The sequence below is a fragment of the Fusarium musae genome, chromosome 10 (assembly GCF_019915245.1).
Source record: "Fusarium musae strain F31 chromosome 10, whole genome shotgun sequence".
NCBI lineage: Eukaryota > Fungi > Ascomycota > Sordariomycetes > Hypocreales > Nectriaceae > Fusarium > Fusarium musae.
The window spans coordinates 2,260,358-2,277,382 of record NC_058396.1 but is presented as its reverse complement, the minus strand read 5'-3'; the positions used below and the strand labels follow the sequence as shown (position 1 = coordinate 2,277,382).

The window sequence follows — 17,025 nt, the reverse complement described above, 5'->3', positions numbered from 1 at the left end:
AATAAACTCCAAGGCCGAAGCGCTTCTGCATCCTCTGTCTCCCCTCATCTCTGCCCACGGTCCTTGACGACAACTCACCATGTCCCTATGCACTACTTGCGCAAAAAGAAAACTCTCTTGTGATCAACTCAAACCGCGTTGTTCACCCTGTCGACGCTCTCACCTCAAATGCGCCTACGAACCGTCATCACTTGCTGTGTTTGAGTTTAGAGATGAGACAGAACAGATCAGGTCTCAAACGAGGCGTCGCGGGAAAAGGAAGACCATGACGAGGCAACAGATTTATGCAGAGATGAACCCACAGGCCCAGGCAACATTTCCAACAGCCGAGACGGATGCGACAGACTCGTTTGAACCATCTTCACTCGCCATGCTCGATGCGACAGCGATGCCTTGGATGGATGGGATATTTGACTCGTATCCCGACCAGCAGTGGGATTTGAGTCCGGAATCCTCAGTGCTTTACGGCGGCGCTGCGCAGTCCTGGCTTGTCCCAACTGATTCGCCTGGTCAAATACCCACAGACCTCAGCGCGGGTAGTCTCTCCTCGAGTTCCCCTCAGACAGTTTCCGATCGGGTCCTTGCACAGCACTACACGCAGAATCTAGCGTCCAAGTACAGCTCTAAAGGCCAAACATGGAACAACCACACGTATTTCTTCAATCGCTTCAACTCGAGCCATTCATTTGTGATATCATCCCTCTACGCGTGGACAGCAGCGCATCTCTACTGCAACGGGACTTTAGGCTCTGAGGCTAGTGCCATAGAGCACTGCAATAAAAGTCTCGTAGCTTTGGGAGATCAATTGGGCATCCATCTTAAATTTGAGGGCTTGGATGAAGAACTTGGCCACACTTGGCCTCAGCTTATCACTCAAGACGATGACCTTGATGCCGTCTCAGTGACACTTTATTTTCTTGCCTGGACTGACCTCCTCCTCTCAAGGAGGGCTTCTTTGAAGCGGATGCTATATCTCGAAGCTTGCCTTTTGGAAAGTAGAGGCCACGGTGATCAATCACAGTCAGTCTACGGTAGAATGGCAGTGTGGTTCTGCTTCCTCGATGCTCGCGCTTCGCTCTTCTCCCAAGGCGATGATCGTATTATTCAGTGCCTGGGCAACGACTTGGGATTGATGTTTGCTGTGGACAAGTCATATAATTTTCTTCAAGAAGAGTACACTCTGCTATACCCGAATGAGGAGCGACGATGGGATGAGGCTCATAGGCCTTTGTACGTGGCTACTTGTCGCCTAGTTGCTTTGCTTGGGATGATATCCAGAGGCCACCGTGGTGCTGAGGGGGAGATTCAAGAGGACAGTACGAGAGCATCATTGGACAACATCTGGGAGGTAAGATAACGTATAAATAATTGTCGTTAGAACTAGCTGACGGTGAACTAGGGTCTCGCTAGTATCAGCGAGGAGAAAGCGGCAGAAAACAAAGTGCTCTCCATCTTCCTCACCGCGAACGCGCTCTTCCACGCAGTGCACATTTATGCGTCAAGAGTATACCGGCCAGACGACGCAATCTATGCCGAGACCAGGCATGCTGAAAACATAATTGGCATCACCCGTCGATTCTACAGTAAGCTCAAGCGGCCCAGAACAGAAGCGCCTCCAACCAAGATATGGCCAATTCCACTCATCATGGCAGCGATTGAAGCAAAAGATCCTATCTACAGAGACTGGGCGTTGCAACTTATCAAGGACTGCTCTCAGGCGGGGAAACATTATGCAAATGCATGTGCCTTTATCGAAAAGGTGCATGCCGCCGAGGAGGGGACAGGCTGTCGCGCGAATCTTTCCCAGATCGCTAAAGAGATGGGCGACGATTTTGTGATTTAACGAACGTCCGCAATTCAATTTACGCCTCATAAGCCACTTTCGTCTTTGCTAGCGACGAAGGGCGGCGGTTCGTGGTTGTTGGATCCGTCGCCGATTTGGACTATTTGGGACAATCGGGCGACGCGCTACCAGGCGCAGCGAGGGATTGGTGACTGCACTTCGGAACACGGTAGAACGCCCCGCCAGACCTATTTGATATAAGTATTCGTGCTACTTCTAGTGATAACTACTCATGGTTCAGTAACCTCATTCTTATCATCTACTGCCTTTCAACATGCCTTCTGCTGAAACTTCTATCACGGACGTCCCTCGGGCTTCGCGCTACCAGTACATTGTTGTTGAAGGCACGCCCTATGAGAGGGGGCTTTCGCATGGAAGACAGGCGGCTGACAAGGTCCGTGCCAATGTCGAATACTACAAACTCCCAGGCAAGCTTCCGCATTGGTAAGTAGAACATTGATGCCAATACTTCCTACTTTTGGCTGATATCGGACGCAGGTCAATCTCCTCGAAGATCATCGAAACCGTCTACCTTCCAGCCTTTGAGAATTTCTACCCCACTGGCCTCGAAGAGATCAGAGGAATCGCAGATGGAGCAGGCGTATCGATCGAAGAGGTGATCATGCTCAATGCTCGATACGACCTTGGCAGATGCATGTATCGCCTGCAAGACGGCGGCAAAACTCCCCAGGACATGAGAGGGCATGACGAATGCACAAGCGGATTCTTTCCTCCTGAAGCAGTGGCGTCTGGCCGCGCGTTGGCCGTGCATAACTGGGACATGTCCAGCCATCTTTATAACCAGGACCTGATCATCTACCTCGAAGTACACCCGGACCCGTCCGAGGACCGACCTTCAATGTTTATCCTCACTGAAGCTGGGCAACTGATCCGCAGTGGGATGAACTCGGCTGGCTTATCGGTTACTGCAAATTCACTGTTGTCGAGCGAAGACTACGTGCCCATTTCGCATGTTGACAAAGACGGAGTCTACCATGAGATCAAGAATCCCAAGCCTGTTCTGCCGCTATCAGTAGCAAGGCGCGTCTTCCTCGAGTACAGTAACTACGCAGAGGGCTTAGTAGCTATCAACGCCTTCCCCCGCCACGTCTCAGGAAACCTACACGTCTCAACAGCGGAAGGATTCGCAATGGCCATGGAAGTTTCCCCAACCCGCGTGTACAAGTTTTACGGAAACATTGACGATAATTACCTCATCCACAGCAATCACTTTCTCAGTCCAGAATTTCTGAGCCGTGATGATGTTTTCGATCGGTCTCCTGGAGGAAGCACCTGGTTCAGATGCTTACGAGCCGAGAAAGGAGTAAGAGCAGACTGTGCAGCGGGGAGATTGACGTCTGAGAAGATCAGGGCGGCGTTTTCGGATCACTTGGCGTATCCTGAGAGTCTGTGCAATCATCCGAATCTGAACCAGAGGAATACGCCTAGTGCGGTATTGACTGGATATACATCTAAACAGAACATGACGGTGGCATTTGTCATTTATGACCTGGTGGAGCGGGTTATCACAGTGTGCAAAGGGCCTCCCTGCGAGGGCGTGCTGCAGGAGTTTAGGTTGGAAGAGAGACGATTTTTGAAGCATTGAATGCAGCGGTAAGAGGCTCAGAAATGTTTCGCCAGTGGTGGAGGTAAAGATGCATTGCCTGTAGAAAGACTTATTACACAATTATGTTTCATCCTATTGTCGATCAACATACATGTCGCACCAATGTAAAACACTATGAGTTAGGTTGTAAAGCTTGAAAAGATGCTTAAAAACTCGAACATCTAGGGTACGCGACTTGAAAATGAAGCTGAAACCTGGTGATGTTTTGACAGGGATGCTGACTGAGGCCGAAACTTCGCTTTGCTCGAGGCTGAAACCAGGGACATACGATATCGCAGTTGTGTTTCAATAACTAGAATGTATCCTCCATGCTTGAGCATTATTTAAATCACCATTTCCTGCTCCCACAGATCGAATCACTATCCGCATCACCATCACCAAATCTCTTCTCCCTCTTGAATCCGCCCATTTCACCTCCTCGGTAGCGCCGCCACTCCGCTCACCATGAGACTCTCATCAATAGCCCTACTTTCATTCCTATCAACAGCTATCGCAGCTCCCTTGGTCCGTGGCCCTGGCGGTCGGCTTGTACAAGAAGGCGCCACTTGTACGTTGGTACAAGGCCGAAGTGTATGTGATGATGGATTCGGAAATACCTTGTAAGTCCAATTATCCTCTTATAGTGTATTTCATGTACTGATTACTGTGTGCAGCTTCGAAGATGATCCGTTCTCATCAAAATAGAAATGAACCATGAGGAGGAATGACATGATGAGGCTTCTCACAGTGGAGGATTGAGACCTGAATAATTCCGCTCGAGGCGTTGAACTGCAGGATGGGTTGGCTAGTTCACCCGGGCCGAACAATACCACAAATATTAATCTAATGAAACAAAAATCACCTAGCATTCTCCCTCTCTGCCGTGCCATTTTGAATGATCTCAGCGAGTAATCCCAATCCAAGCCCGATGATCTTCTGAGTGGAGTCAGCAAATTGAGGCCATCTCCACTGAGCCCAGCCGCGTAACAAAACTTGCGGCCTGACATGGATCCAGCCTGTTCAGACCACAAATTTGTCACTTTCTATACCAATTGATCATCTCAAAGGCAAATCTGTGGATTTACCCATTCGAATGTTCTACGGTAAACAAAGCTGGCTGACTGCGATTGGATCAAAATCTCGGCTCTGCATTCCACGTCGTTATGCATGCTGCAGCTGCACGTTGAGTTGGGCACTGAGCGCCTCACTTTCGGTCCAAAATGGAGAATAAAATCTCCAGCCTCTCTGTAGGATTCCTTTGAACTTCAACTTCATCTTGTATTAATACTTTAGAAGTCATGACTTCATCTAATTCTAGCGAGGACTTGTTTCCTGCCCTGGAGTCGCTCTCCAGGTTAATCGTGCCTCATATCAAGACTGCGATATTCGTCGCGCTTGTCCTAAACCAATTTACTATCTTTCCTGACTTTAATGTTATTCTTTCGCAAATATCGAGCCCGTTAATTTTCATCGTCGCGCTGTATTTTGGCGGTATCTGGACTCTGCCTAATGGCCGGGAAAGTACCAGCACCCTTTCTTGGAAGCTATTGCTGGGACCATTCTTTGACTTCAAGACCATCTCTAGTCGGGTCGGGACATACTTCAAAGGTAGGACGAGTCATTGTTGTCGATGGAAAGCTACGTACTGATGTTTTGTGTTCATTCTAGTTGGCTCCTTGATATCTTTGGCTTACTACCTGACGCTGTACTACGACCTACCACTTCCATTCCAACCATGGGTTCAATACATGTTCGTTGGCATCGCCGCTACCATATCAGCCGCTGCATACCTATTCGCCCCCATCAGCAAGATCTACGGACCTCTTCGCTTCTGCTACCTTGAACATGCCCAGACATACTGGCTAGTAGTCAACTGGTGGTCACTCACCGCCGTCGTCCCCTTCTTCTCCCCCACTCTGCTACCAATCTTTGGCTTCTGCCTAATTAGTGTGACGGTCGGTACATGGGTCCATATCTACTTCGCATACCGGGAGAAAGTCCGTACCATCGCCTGGACCGTATCCGAGAACGCTGCCCGTGCAAAGGCCGCTGCTGAAGAAGCTCGAGATTTCGGAACTATGGCGAAGAAGTACGAGGAGCAGATGGTCAACGCTGCAGCTGAGGCGCGACGTGATGCTGTTATCGCGAACTCGGTTAGACTTACTGACTTCTTTGACTGCGCGTCTCGTGCATGGTCTGCTCTCGCTGAAGCTACGGCCCCAGCTGAGGATGCCGTCGCCCAAGCTCAAAGGGTCATTGCCTCAGCGATCATCTGTGAGGAAACAGAAAAGGTCGATGACAAGCAAAAGGCAGAGAATGAGCGACTAGCCACATATTTCAGACAATCCGCCGAAACAGCCCACGAGCGCGCAAGAGAAACAGTCGCCCTCCTCCGCACCGCCCAAGCTTCCGTCCGCGGTTCCGAAAACGCAGCACGACAAGATGAAGTCTCGCGTCGTCATGCAGAGCGAACCGCTGAGAATGCGTCCAACGTCGCTAAATCCGTCAGTGATACTGTCGCGTCTATTCAAGATGCTGAGCGTAGAGCGGCGTGGGCTGGAGGTGCTGCTGCGAGGAGGGCTGAAGAGGCTGTGACTATGGCGACAAATGGAGAGATTGAAGAGGCGAAGAAGGCTGTTGCCGCCTCTGAATCTGCTTTCCAAGCTGCTGAGGAGTCGGCTAAGATTGTGAGGGAGGGTATGGAGACTGCGCAGAGAGGGTTGCAGGAGTGGTTGCAAAGTAGTCGGTATGGAGTTTAGGTAAATAGTCGGCTATGGGAATGATATCTTTAACTACCAGGGTGCCATGTCGGGAATAAGTAGTTTCTTAAAATCACATTTCGCTTTTTGTATTGTATAAAATATCAGTGTTATGCCTTTGAAAGTCCCACAGCTATCTATCGTGACCAACTAGTCCATACCGGCCAGAATAAAGCCCTGGATTCATTTTCAAGCATATTACCGTCAATGTTTCTTCTTAAAAGATCCCAGTGTACCGCGCATAGCCCAAAGCCAGTTGGCAAGCGGTTTGAAGGCCCGATTTCCGTTGTCGTCGACAACAATGGTCTCGCAACATTTCGGCAGGTGTGACAGCGAAGAGCATACTTGATATATGAAATCAAAATGTTCCCAACAAAGTCCCCTTCGGATTGAGAGCCAGGCTGGATGTCAATCAGGGACGTTGAAAGATCCCAGTTGTTCTGTCGAACCGCGTGAGAAAGCACCCGATCATTTGCGTCCAGCAGGCCCCGTTTCAGTGGCTGTCCGAAAAACACCTTGACCATGCCGTCGCACAATGATTTTGGCCAGCAATATGGGACTAAGATATGGCCAAACAAAAGTTCAATGGTTTTGTCATGCAGTGGAACAGAGCTTCCAGTCTCTAAACTTCGCGCCAGAGACTGCTCGACAGCTCCTATGCCAACAGCGTCTACTTCCTGCGCCACGGATAGGAGGATAATGGTATCGCCCAGCTGGCGCCGTAGGTGAATATGTTCAGTCTTATTTGAGTCCCGCAAGCATGCAAACATGCTATCTATCCAATAAGGAAGTCTTTCTGTTGACAGGGGTCGATCTGAAATGAAGAATTTCATAGGCTGGTGGCGAGTGATAGCCCACTCAAATAATAGGTCGACGAATGACCTCCCTAGGAGAGTCTTGGAGGAAACCAATAACTCTAGCTCAACCTCTTTGTCGAGTTTGAAAGTATTCAAGCTTTCAATCGAGTGATGGGACAGAAGACTTTGTGCTAGAATGGCAAAAGGGACCATGTGCGGTTGTTCATGACGCTGATATCCAGTCTCGAGAAGCTGACAAACTTCTTGTGCTAAGGAATAACCGTGTTCCGTATGGCATTCACAGCCATCACGTCCGTCAGCGCCTAATAGAGGGGGAAGATCGCTGATTCCACTTGCGATAGCTCGCCTCACTTCTTTAACGAGCCTGCGGTGGTTCAGTGGCAATTCCTCACGGCGGAGACATTGATTGTTACAGGTCTTATGATGGCTGCTCATTACCATTGCGATTATGATATACTCAAGGTATCCCCAGAGAGACGGTGACCTATGGAAGTCCTCTGCAATCATCATCAGCACACGGCAAGCCAGACCTCCATTGCCAGTCTGAATCGCATAAATAAAAACGTGACAAAGGTCTCTCCGAGTAGCAGTATTAATGAGCTGGCCATGCTCAGCTACCCACCGCGGTACAGAGACTATCCGATATGGGGAGAATTCGAGGTCAAAGAAGTCGACATCGTTGCCAGTGATCTTACTGACACGTTCTATCCAGGCCGATTGGAACCAAGGCTCGCCCTGGGAGTATTGATGTGGCTTTTGAAGAATTTGGCCCAATAGTCTCCATGTAGCCTCATTATCATCCGAATTGATCGAAAGACGATGTCGATACCAGTGATCGGATACATATTGAAAAAATGAATACCCTTCGGTGCTCTGAGCAGGACCAAAATTACGCCCGGGGCTAGACGAGAGTGTAGAGTCGTTCCATTGGACCTTGACAGAAGGATGTTTGCGTGACTGTGAAGACAGAACAGCCTCACGTGTGAGTCGTCCAACGAAAGACCCGAGACTACCTCCAACTGCAGTTCGCATTGTCTGCTCAGCGACACCGCCAATATGGATATCCATATGTAAATAGTCCGCAGAGCTCTTCGCGGGCACCACTGCCCTTTGGAAGTTATCAAGACTGATGTATGTGACGCACAGCTCACCCATGAAGCTGTCACATTCTTCTGCATTGAGATGAAAGTCTCTGAACTCGCCCGAATCTGGGCTCAGAAGATACTGCTGAATGGAATGGTGGCTAAAGTGGACGGTACCTGAATCTTCCACACAGATGAGATTCTGGCACCACGTGGGCAAACGATCTATTCCACTTATAAGATCATCGTTGTCCAAGGTATGTTGTCCTATCTCGACCGCAAGAGCCTCGCGAAGTTGACTCAAGGTCAGCGGCTCGAACGATGCCTGGACCAGAGTGAATGTTTTCTCAACAATCGCTCTGTTATTTTTCATTGCTGCTATGCGGCCCAGGGTGCGGTCAAATGCGGCCGGAAGGTCGGCTGGGATATCTTCCAGTGCCTGTCTTACATCCTTGTCGGACTTTCGAGAGCAAATATCTTCAATCGTAAGAAAAGCCCATAAGAACCTAATATAAGAGGCGTTATATTAGCGAGACCGCTTAATGTCCTACATGAACATTGACTTACATTCCCCCTTCCTTTCGGTGTATAACCGTGATGATCTCCTCCACTAGATCGGCGTCACTGACTATGAGATCATTTGTTGCTATCTTGCTCCTGATGAGGTCCTCGGCATATAACTTAATATCTGAACTTGTTGGCCCTAACCCTGTACGAAGGCGTGTGGTCTGAGGTAGAATACGGTCGATATGATTTGAGCATGTTTCCCGGGAAGACAAAAGAAGCTTGATTCGGTGGGCTTCTGGAAGCTGATCAAAAACTTCACGAAGGAATTCTAGTATTCCAACATATCTTCCGCCATCGATCTCGTCCAGACCGTCGATGATGATAAACCAATCATCCAGATGCTTTGCTGCAGTTATAAACGGTAATCGCAAGGACTCATCCGAGAACAGCGATGACGCAGCTTGATTGAGACTGTCATCTAACTCAGACATGGCTGTTGTGTCTAATCCTTCAATCAAAGGCGATGCTAGAAGCTGCTGAAGACAAGAACGAATGATCGTTGACACGGAGAGACTTTTCCCCTCGTCGAAACGGAGGAAAAAGAAGGATGTGAACTGACACGGCCTCGGGGAATAGCACAGTTGTTCTATGATCGAGGATCTGTGGCTAGTTAGGAATAAGTCTGTTTTCAAAACTGTGAGCAGAATAGACACTTACGCTAAGATTGTCTTCCCAGATCCAACTAAACTCATGTTAGAAAGAGGATGTACCACGTATAAAGCTTGACCTACTCTTCCCTGTGATATGAAGGACGGCTGCTTTGTTGGCGTTGACCCACTCTTGGTATTCTGTAGTGGAAAAACACCACTCGGCAGTACCCATATGTCGTTTGTTACGCATACTGTTGAAAGTAGTCATAGAGTTGTAAGAGGTCAGCTCATGGACAAGCTTGCTTCGCTTCTTGTCTGAAAGGATGGTAAGTTCGAAAGGCGATAATAATGGATGATTGCCAACTCACCTTTGGCATGCTTATTCTTGAGATGCTGAATATCTTTCATGGCAGCACTATATTTGGTAGCCCACATAGAGAGTTTCTGCCTGTAATCTGAGGCCTCTCGCCGCTCTTTGGCCTGTTGTTCTTGCTCATGATGATCGGCTTGTGCTTTAGCCAACTCGATCTCACTTTGCGCATTCTCGGCCTTTTCTTTGACTTTCTCAACGTAGCTTCGTATGTCAATCTGGAAAGAGGATGTGACAGCTCTCCACACTTGATTAACCAATGCTAGAGGAACGGTGTTAATTTCAGTCCAAAAGGTTGTTTGCTATACTTACTGGATTGGCGGATAAGGCTAACAACTTTCTCACAGCAGAGAATTACAGAAGTGTGAAATTCACACACTGAATCATTGAGACGGGTTGATTCTTGAAACAGAATCTGATAGTGACCTAGTCTGGAATACAGAGAGCCGAAGCCTTGCACCAGTTCAACAAAGGATTGGAATTGGGATAGAAAATTTGCGAGAACCTGAAGACCCGACTGTTAGTCAACAGATACCTGCCAGTGGCCACCAAAGTGTATACCATGAACGTTAGCTTGATTGAACCCCAGATAAGGGCACTGATATCAGGGTTCGATTGAATGTATGTATCGATGATGGGCGTGAACTGTTGGACGATCTGCAGAAATGATGTAAGCCGCGAAGCTATGCTTTTCCCTCGTCGATTCCCATCTTGTTGCCTGTCTAGCTCAGCAGTGAACGCAATGATTGACTGGGCGTCGTGCGGCAGCTTTTTCAGGCCCTGTAGACGCATCCGATCATCATCTGTCAGCATGGCCTGGAAATGAGCGACTGCGTCCTTGAGCTTCGTGATAGCGGCACTTCCATCGGGCTGGCTACCGCTGCCAGTTGATGGCCCGGATCGAGATAAATATGAACTTTTGTGAGGAATCATCGTTTTTTTCGGCATAGTATTTTCGATGGATCATCGATGCTGATGGCAAGATCTTGGGCAAACAGCCCCTCAGCTCAGGCCTTGACAGCCTGATTTGAGGCCTCACGTGCCACCATGACTTGTGCGGCTGAAAGCTCAAAAGTCTTTCATTGGGGGGTTTGTGGCAAGGCAGATTCGGCCTCCGATGCGTATCCTCGGCAGATGATGGTATTGCAGTATTATAAGCCCTATCTGTCTCTGTTCTTCTACTATCAGTAGCAATCTCGTTTCTCCTACTAATTAGATAATTAAGGAGAAATATATTCTTTATTTACTTTTATCTTCTAAAAATAAAATCTCTTTTCTAGCTTTATAAAAGTATAACTAATATAAACTTTATAAAATATCTAAGTTATAATATCTAATTAGCTAATTCTAGATTAATTCTTATATTTATAATTACTAATATATTTCTATTTATATATAAAAAAAATAGTTTATATAGTTATTCTTTTTATTAAACTTTTAATTATATTTAGTTAATTTTAATATCTTTTTATTTTTTTATTTATAATTTCTTTAATTAATAAGTTATTTTATTTAGTTTTTAGTAAATATACTAATTAAATATATAAAAGTTAAATAGCTTTTAATATATTATCTTTACTATCTTAATTAAAAGATTATTTACTCTATTTTAGTATATATTATAATTATATAAATTTCTTAAATTTTATCAAGTTATGCAATTTCCACAGTTCCACATCCCTGTGTAGAGGCCTGCATATCAAGTGTCCAAAAACATGCAGCCAGCGAGCGACAGACCGTGCCTGAGACTCAGACTTTCAAAACTCTTTCGCCAAGTCTACTAATGATGCCAGAACCACAGGAATAGTGTTAGGGTCAAAAGCCGCCATTACTCCCAGGGCAGCAACCTGCGTGACTCTACCGCCGATCTTAAGTAATTCATCATTACTTTTCTGCGTCTTCAGAGCCTCAATCAATGCCTCGCTGTTTTGCATCTGCTCTCTCATTTCGGCTCTGTCTTGCTCGCGAATACGTTCTGCCTCAAGCTGCTGCTCTTTAAGCTTGGCGTCGTATTTGTTCTGGAGTAGCTTGTTGTCATTCTCGATCCGCCGGATTTCTTCTCTTCGTTCCTGACGAAGCATTTCCTGGTCGGAGTGGATGCGGTCAAGCTTTTGCTCCATCCTCTCTCGTTCCAGGTTCAGGATCTTCTCATACTGCAAATCTCTTTCCGCAAGAGCTTCAGTAGTCTCTTTTTGGATACGGTCAAGCTCATCTCGGTACTTGGTCTCGAGACGGTGCAACTCTTCGTTGACCGCGTTTCCAGCAGCAGTCTCACCAAGAAGCTTTTCTTCATCCACAAGTTCGCGTTGGATATCAAGTGTCATGGTGGCCTTGGTGGCAAAGGACATCAGGACATCGAGCGCACATTCCTGAGTTCCATCGAAACGCTGCACCTGGGCCCCGTATTCAATCATGCTGCCCCAGAAATTGGGGTTGCTTTTGAGTTCGTCTTCGTGAGCAATAGCCACCTCTCTATTGTCCCTCCCCCAAAAGGTAGATAGAATCGTGACATTTTTCATTGGATCATCTCCGCAGAGTTTGCGAAACATCTTGAGGTTCCTCAACGCGCTCCCCTCCATACGTACATCGGTGATACGGTGCAGATAGAGTATACCCGTCAGCTTTGCATTCTGACGATACATCACTTCGAGCCACTTTGCCAGGTCAAGTAGAATCTCGGCGTCAGATTTGTAGGTATCATTGAAACCAGGCGTGTCAACCAGGATGACATTGTGGCCGCGGGTGTTGAATTCGTACGCGTTGATTTCCTGGGTGCCTGTACGTCTCATTAACACTTGTTGCAGATACATTCGAAATGAGCTGTTGAAACCCACAAGCTTCCAGTGAGTGCCCAACGGTAACTTGATCGTTGCCGCTGGCTGTACGCACGAAAGTGCTCTTACCGGAGCCTGTCACCCCCATAACTCCGATTAACATTGTCGGTTGTCCTTTCACAAGCATGATGTCTTCTGCGGGTTGGTAGGTTGTGATTGTGGACTCTTCGGAACAGGTTCAGTTCTTCGGGATGTGATGAGGAGCCAAAATTGATCGATCTTTCACAGCCGACTAATTTGCATGACCATTTTCAGCCTCAACAAGGCGAACTGGCACTGGCGAACCATCCAGCCCGATTTCTTATCTACGAAAGGCGTCACGTGGCTCTGAAAATATTGACAGCTTGAGTTTCAACTGATGCGCCCTCCCCACGTCATCACAGTGAGCGACTAAATCCGGGGTTCTTACTGGCCAAAGCTGATTATCAGGCTTTGGAAATCCTTGCAAAGAGGACATGATATGCAAATGTGTTGCTGGTGGCGCATGAAAAATGCTGAGATTGGCTCGTATGGGTTGAAAAAGACACATGCTGCATAAGTGCCAAGAAATGATGAATTCTCATATTGCACTTAATAACTCCAGTAACTAGGCCACGTATTCGCGCCGGCACGAGGCCCAACGCTTCTCCCAGTCGATACAGGTACACCGTCTATGAGGACCTTGGCAGGCGCCCAAACACGCCTCATGCAAGAGTAGTTATCGCCGCGTTCCGTGCCGTAGACGACAATGGCGGGCTGAACAACCACTACGATGCGTGACCCCTCGTATTTTCGCCAATCATCCACCTGGTAAGCACGGTGCAGCTGCATGAGCCCTGACCCAAGGTCGAAGTCAAGGCGACCTTGGTCACGCAATTGCGGTAGAGCAACGCAGCGCATCTGAGAACGGTGAGTCCAAAGTTCTAAGGACTTTTGAAGAGCCTGATCTATTTGTTCATGGAGGCCGTCGGAGCGGCCTTGCAACTCCTCGTTGGGTAGATGCCTTAAGAGGTTGCATGCTGGACTCTGGAGGAACATGTTGGTCAAGTACTTGGCATGACAAAGTCGTGCATCAATGAGAGCCTCGTTCTTGCCGCGGACAGGCCTATCTGCGTTGGCTTCCATACCATTGGCAGCGAAGAGCCGGACCAGCGATACTCTAAGCTTATGAGACGAATCTTCTTGAACTGCAAATCAAGGTTAGCATTGGCGCATCATATGTGACATAAGTATCGCTTACGATGCTGCAATATATCAAAAAGAATGTCCATGCTCCCACTGGTGGGGAGTTCGCCTCCATCAAGGCACAGTATCTGCTCTATCCTTTCTTCGTCACGCGCAGAATTGTTGATCAGACGTTCTCTTTCCTCGGGGCTTACGCCAAGGTGGCTCAGTGCATCAAAGATCCACCAAGGCGTGCTAAATGCGTGCTTGCATATAAAATTAGCCAACATGCCCTGCAAAAGTAGATAAGGCGTCTTCGGGTCATCAGCGAGCCCACCTGGGAGCCTTCCGTCCTGTAAGGCCACAAACTCGGTTAGTTCATTCCAAGCCTGACTAGACACAGCTGCTAGCCTCAAAGGGTCTTGATGCGCAAAGCATCTCGCCCACTCATACCAGTCGTCACTGCGGCGCCGGAACCAGATCTCGACTTCGTTGTCGCCGGACGCGAAGGACTTAGACTGCTCCATCATAGCCTCTGAGGCTTCTTGAGCCCGCCTCACAGTGTCCTTCTGCGCTTTATTCTCTCTCTTGAGTCTCTCAATTTCTCGACAAAGATCGTTCTCGCGCTTTTGATGTCCGTCTGCGAGTATTCTCAGTTGCTCCTGGTGACTTGACTTCAAAGATAACTTTAACTTGTCCAAGAGCCACATTGAGTTATTAAGGCCCTATTGATTGTTAGTAGAACTGTTCAATACTCATATGAGAGGCTTCCTAGCGTCGCTATCGCACAACCGAAACTCGTAACTCCCATTGTTCCAGGATGGTCGATAGAAAGGGTAAAACGCTACCGTAATATAAGTGTTGGATCAACTTACTATCTTCTTAGGGTCGCTGGATAGCCCTACAGGGGACCCGGTGCTCCCAGACTGAGCAAGAGGATGGCTGACCGAGTCATGTCGGTTGCCCACCTTACTTGTGCCATAATTGGCCATACTATCGCTGGTAGATTTATTTTCGTCCGAATGAGCTGCTCTCTCCTCGATTATCGTTGGTGAAACATCGTTATGCCTTTGGTATCCACCTTCACGCCGCTGTTAGTCATAGGGCTTTCATATCTAGGGAATCTGATTGATTACCTTGTTTGTTCTTGTGATACTTGCTCAAATCCGAATACATCGGAGACATATTGTTTGACCAGGCTTCTTCCGTACGGGAAAGAATTTAGATCTCATTATAGGACGAATAACATCTCCCTTTTAAGATCACGCCTGTTTCCCCACTGAGCCACTCTTTCCATCAAGTAATGTTAACTAGGCTGTGAACAGATTTAGTACTTCGGTACGCACCCACCATCATCCGCGCTTCACTGCAGAAAGGCAACCACGTCAGTCCATGTCGGTACAGGTGCATCAATAGCTGCCCGAGGCATCCCAGCTCTGTTGCCTTGCATATCAGTTCGCCAGAACGCATGCGGGGTCGTGGAGATTAACAGCCCACCAACCCCTCAGCCCCCCCGTCCATCGCACAGAATCCGTTCAAACATTCACCCGCTAAATGGTAAGCCTCCCTTCATCTCCTTGCCATCCAGATTCTATACGCTGTAACATTTCATTCCTTTTCTTACCTAATTCTTTGTATGGTCTAGCATGTTCTTGAAGATGAAATCTGGTCGCGAAGAGAAAAAGCTTATTGTTGGAGTGGATTATGGAACGACGCATTCCGGTATGCAGTGGCCATTTCTCCTCGACTTTTTATACTAACTCGCCAGGGGTTTCCTACGTATGGTCAACCGCCGTGGGCATAGAAAGTGTTCACCTTATTGACGAATGGGGTACCAGTGAGAGGACCGTTGGGGGAGCAGGGTATTACAAACAAGTACCGTCTAGAATTGCCTACGAACCGGAACTTTCATGGGGTTACGACATTGAACCTGGTGTCGAGACCTACTGCTGGACCAAGCTACTGCTTGACAGGTTCGCGACTCACTCCAAGTACGATGACTCGTCTCTCAAGTCCATCCACGGCCCTGGTCTACTTCTTACTCCCCCAGGTAAATCACCCGAGGAGGTCGTCACGGACTTTCTGGCCCAGCTGTACTTGCATGTGATGTCGCGACTGAAGGATAAACTTGGAACGGTTGTCGATCTTACCCCAATTGAGTTCTGGTTTACTCTCCCGGCTCTGTGGAGTCTTCGAGCCGAAGACTCGACCAAGAAGGCTGCTATTGATGCTGGCTTTGAGTCACGGAATGGTGACTCAATAAGGATGGTTCGCGAACCTGAAGCTGGAGCAATTGCTTGCCTAAGCGAATTGATCAAGGATGGCGAGAACCCACTAGTCAAGGTATATTTCTAAACTCTATATTCCCAGTCTATTTAAGTAAGTATTAACCTCTAGGCTTAGGTAGGCAATGGAGTTCTTGTATGCGACTGCGGCGGAGGGACAGTTGTGAGTAGCCCATTTCGACGAGTGATTCAGTGACTAAAATAAGGATTGTGTTTAGGATCTTGCCTCATATAAGGTCCTTGTGGCCTACCCCAGACCAAGTTTGGAACAGGCCTGTGTGAGCGAAGGTAAAGTAATTACATATTTCTATTTTCCCGCAGCAACAAGAGTGAATCCAACTAACATGTACCATGATAGGCGGAAAGTGTGGCTCGACCACTATTGATCGCGCTTTGCATAGATTGATGAAAAAGCGATTCGGGCCCCTATTTACATCCCTGAGCTACCAAAAGACAGGTGCTGGTTCTAAGTTCATGACTCAGTTTGAGTCTATCAAACGCGACTTTGGTTTTTCAAAGCGTCCAAAGCAATACCTTCTAGACTTGAACCTTGGATGTGAGGATAATCGATGGTATCGCAGTGATGAGAACGAGGTGGTAATCACAACGTGAGTTCGATTATGCTCTCCAAGCCATTCATTAACGCTATGCTCAGGCAGGACATGATCGATCTTTTTGATCCTGTTGTCGCAAAGATTATTTCGCTCTTGGAGCAGCAAATCCAGGCCACACGATCCGAAAGTAAACTACAAATCAAAGTCAGGCCATATTCCTCGAGGATCGTCACTTCTTATTAACGCCTCATTTTAGACAATATGTCTTGTCGGGGGATTTGGAGAATCTAAGTACCTGATTGACAAGCTTCGAGACTGGTGTCCTGAGGATGTTGTTCTTGTCAACCCACACAAGTCGTAAGTCAATCGCCGTCTCCAACCGAAAGTCCTAATTTATTATCAGATGGGAAGCGATTTGTATTGGAGCTGCCCTCCGGGGACTTGAAGGCCCAATTGTGGCAAAGAAGAAATCCAAGCGACATATTGGGCTCGAATTGAGCATACCCTTTGATTCAAGTATCCACAACCCAGGGGATACATATTTCGATTCAGAGGATGGGATCCGACGGGTTAA

At 47.7% G+C, this 17,025-nt stretch overlaps 8 protein-coding genes across 8 annotated transcripts; 4 read left to right on the top strand and 4 right to left on the bottom strand.

Moving 5' to 3' along the window:
* Window positions 1-265: 265 nt before the first annotated feature.
* J7337_012941 (uncharacterized protein) lies at window positions 266-1,843 on the top strand (the record flags this gene model as incomplete). Its single annotated transcript, XM_044830438.1, has 2 exons — window positions 266-1,348; window positions 1,400-1,843. The coding sequence occupies 2 exons, from the start codon at window positions 266-268 to the stop codon at window positions 1,841-1,843; spliced, it is 1,527 nt and encodes a 508-aa protein (XP_044675354.1).
* A 274-nt stretch (window positions 1,844-2,117) lies between these two features.
* On the top strand, window positions 2,118-3,449 carry J7337_012940 (uncharacterized protein; the record flags this gene model as incomplete). Its single annotated transcript, XM_044830437.1, has 2 exons — window positions 2,118-2,287; window positions 2,342-3,449. The coding sequence occupies 2 exons, from the start codon at window positions 2,118-2,120 to the stop codon at window positions 3,447-3,449; spliced, it is 1,278 nt and encodes a 425-aa protein (XP_044675353.1).
* Window positions 3,450-4,747: 1,298 nt separating this feature from the next.
* Window positions 4,748-6,208, top strand: J7337_012939 (uncharacterized protein; the record flags this gene model as incomplete). Its single annotated transcript, XM_044830436.1, has 2 exons — window positions 4,748-5,057; window positions 5,118-6,208. 2 exons carry the CDS (start codon window positions 4,748-4,750, stop codon window positions 6,206-6,208), a joined length of 1,401 nt encoding a protein of 466 aa, XP_044675352.1.
* Window positions 6,209-7,535: 1,327 nt separating this feature from the next.
* On the bottom strand, window positions 7,536-9,106 carry J7337_012938 (uncharacterized protein; the record flags this gene model as incomplete). The annotated part of the gene is made up of 3 exons (XM_044830435.1): window positions 7,536-7,569; window positions 7,649-8,614; window positions 8,676-9,106. The coding sequence occupies 3 exons, from the start codon at window positions 9,104-9,106 to the stop codon at window positions 7,536-7,538; spliced, it is 1,431 nt and encodes a 476-aa protein (XP_044675351.1).
* A 19-nt stretch (window positions 9,107-9,125) lies between these two features.
* On the bottom strand, window positions 9,126-10,568 carry J7337_012937 (uncharacterized protein; the record flags this gene model as incomplete). The annotated part of the gene is made up of 5 exons (XM_044830434.1): window positions 9,126-9,275; window positions 9,333-9,357; window positions 9,403-9,580; window positions 9,634-9,897; window positions 10,220-10,568. 5 exons carry the CDS (start codon window positions 10,566-10,568, stop codon window positions 9,126-9,128), a joined length of 966 nt encoding a protein of 321 aa, XP_044675350.1.
* Window positions 10,569-11,392: 824 nt separating this feature from the next.
* J7337_012936 (uncharacterized protein) lies at window positions 11,393-12,445 on the bottom strand (the record flags this gene model as incomplete). Its single annotated transcript, XM_044830433.1, has 1 exon — window positions 11,393-12,445. The coding sequence occupies one exon, from the start codon at window positions 12,443-12,445 to the stop codon at window positions 11,393-11,395; it is 1,053 nt and encodes a 350-aa protein (XP_044675349.1).
* A 594-nt stretch (window positions 12,446-13,039) lies between these two features.
* Window positions 13,040-14,604, bottom strand: J7337_012935 (uncharacterized protein; the record flags this gene model as incomplete). Its single annotated transcript, XM_044830432.1, has 3 exons — window positions 13,040-13,635; window positions 13,689-14,337; window positions 14,488-14,604. 3 exons carry the CDS (start codon window positions 14,602-14,604, stop codon window positions 13,040-13,042), a joined length of 1,362 nt encoding a protein of 453 aa, XP_044675348.1.
* A 666-nt stretch (window positions 14,605-15,270) lies between these two features.
* Window positions 15,271-16,015, top strand: J7337_012934 (uncharacterized protein; the record flags this gene model as incomplete). The annotated part of the gene is made up of 3 exons (XM_044830431.1): window positions 15,271-15,334; window positions 15,381-15,955; window positions 16,010-16,015. 3 exons carry the CDS (start codon window positions 15,271-15,273, stop codon window positions 16,013-16,015), a joined length of 645 nt encoding a protein of 214 aa, XP_044675347.1.
* Between the last annotated feature and the right edge of the window lie 1,010 nt (window positions 16,016-17,025).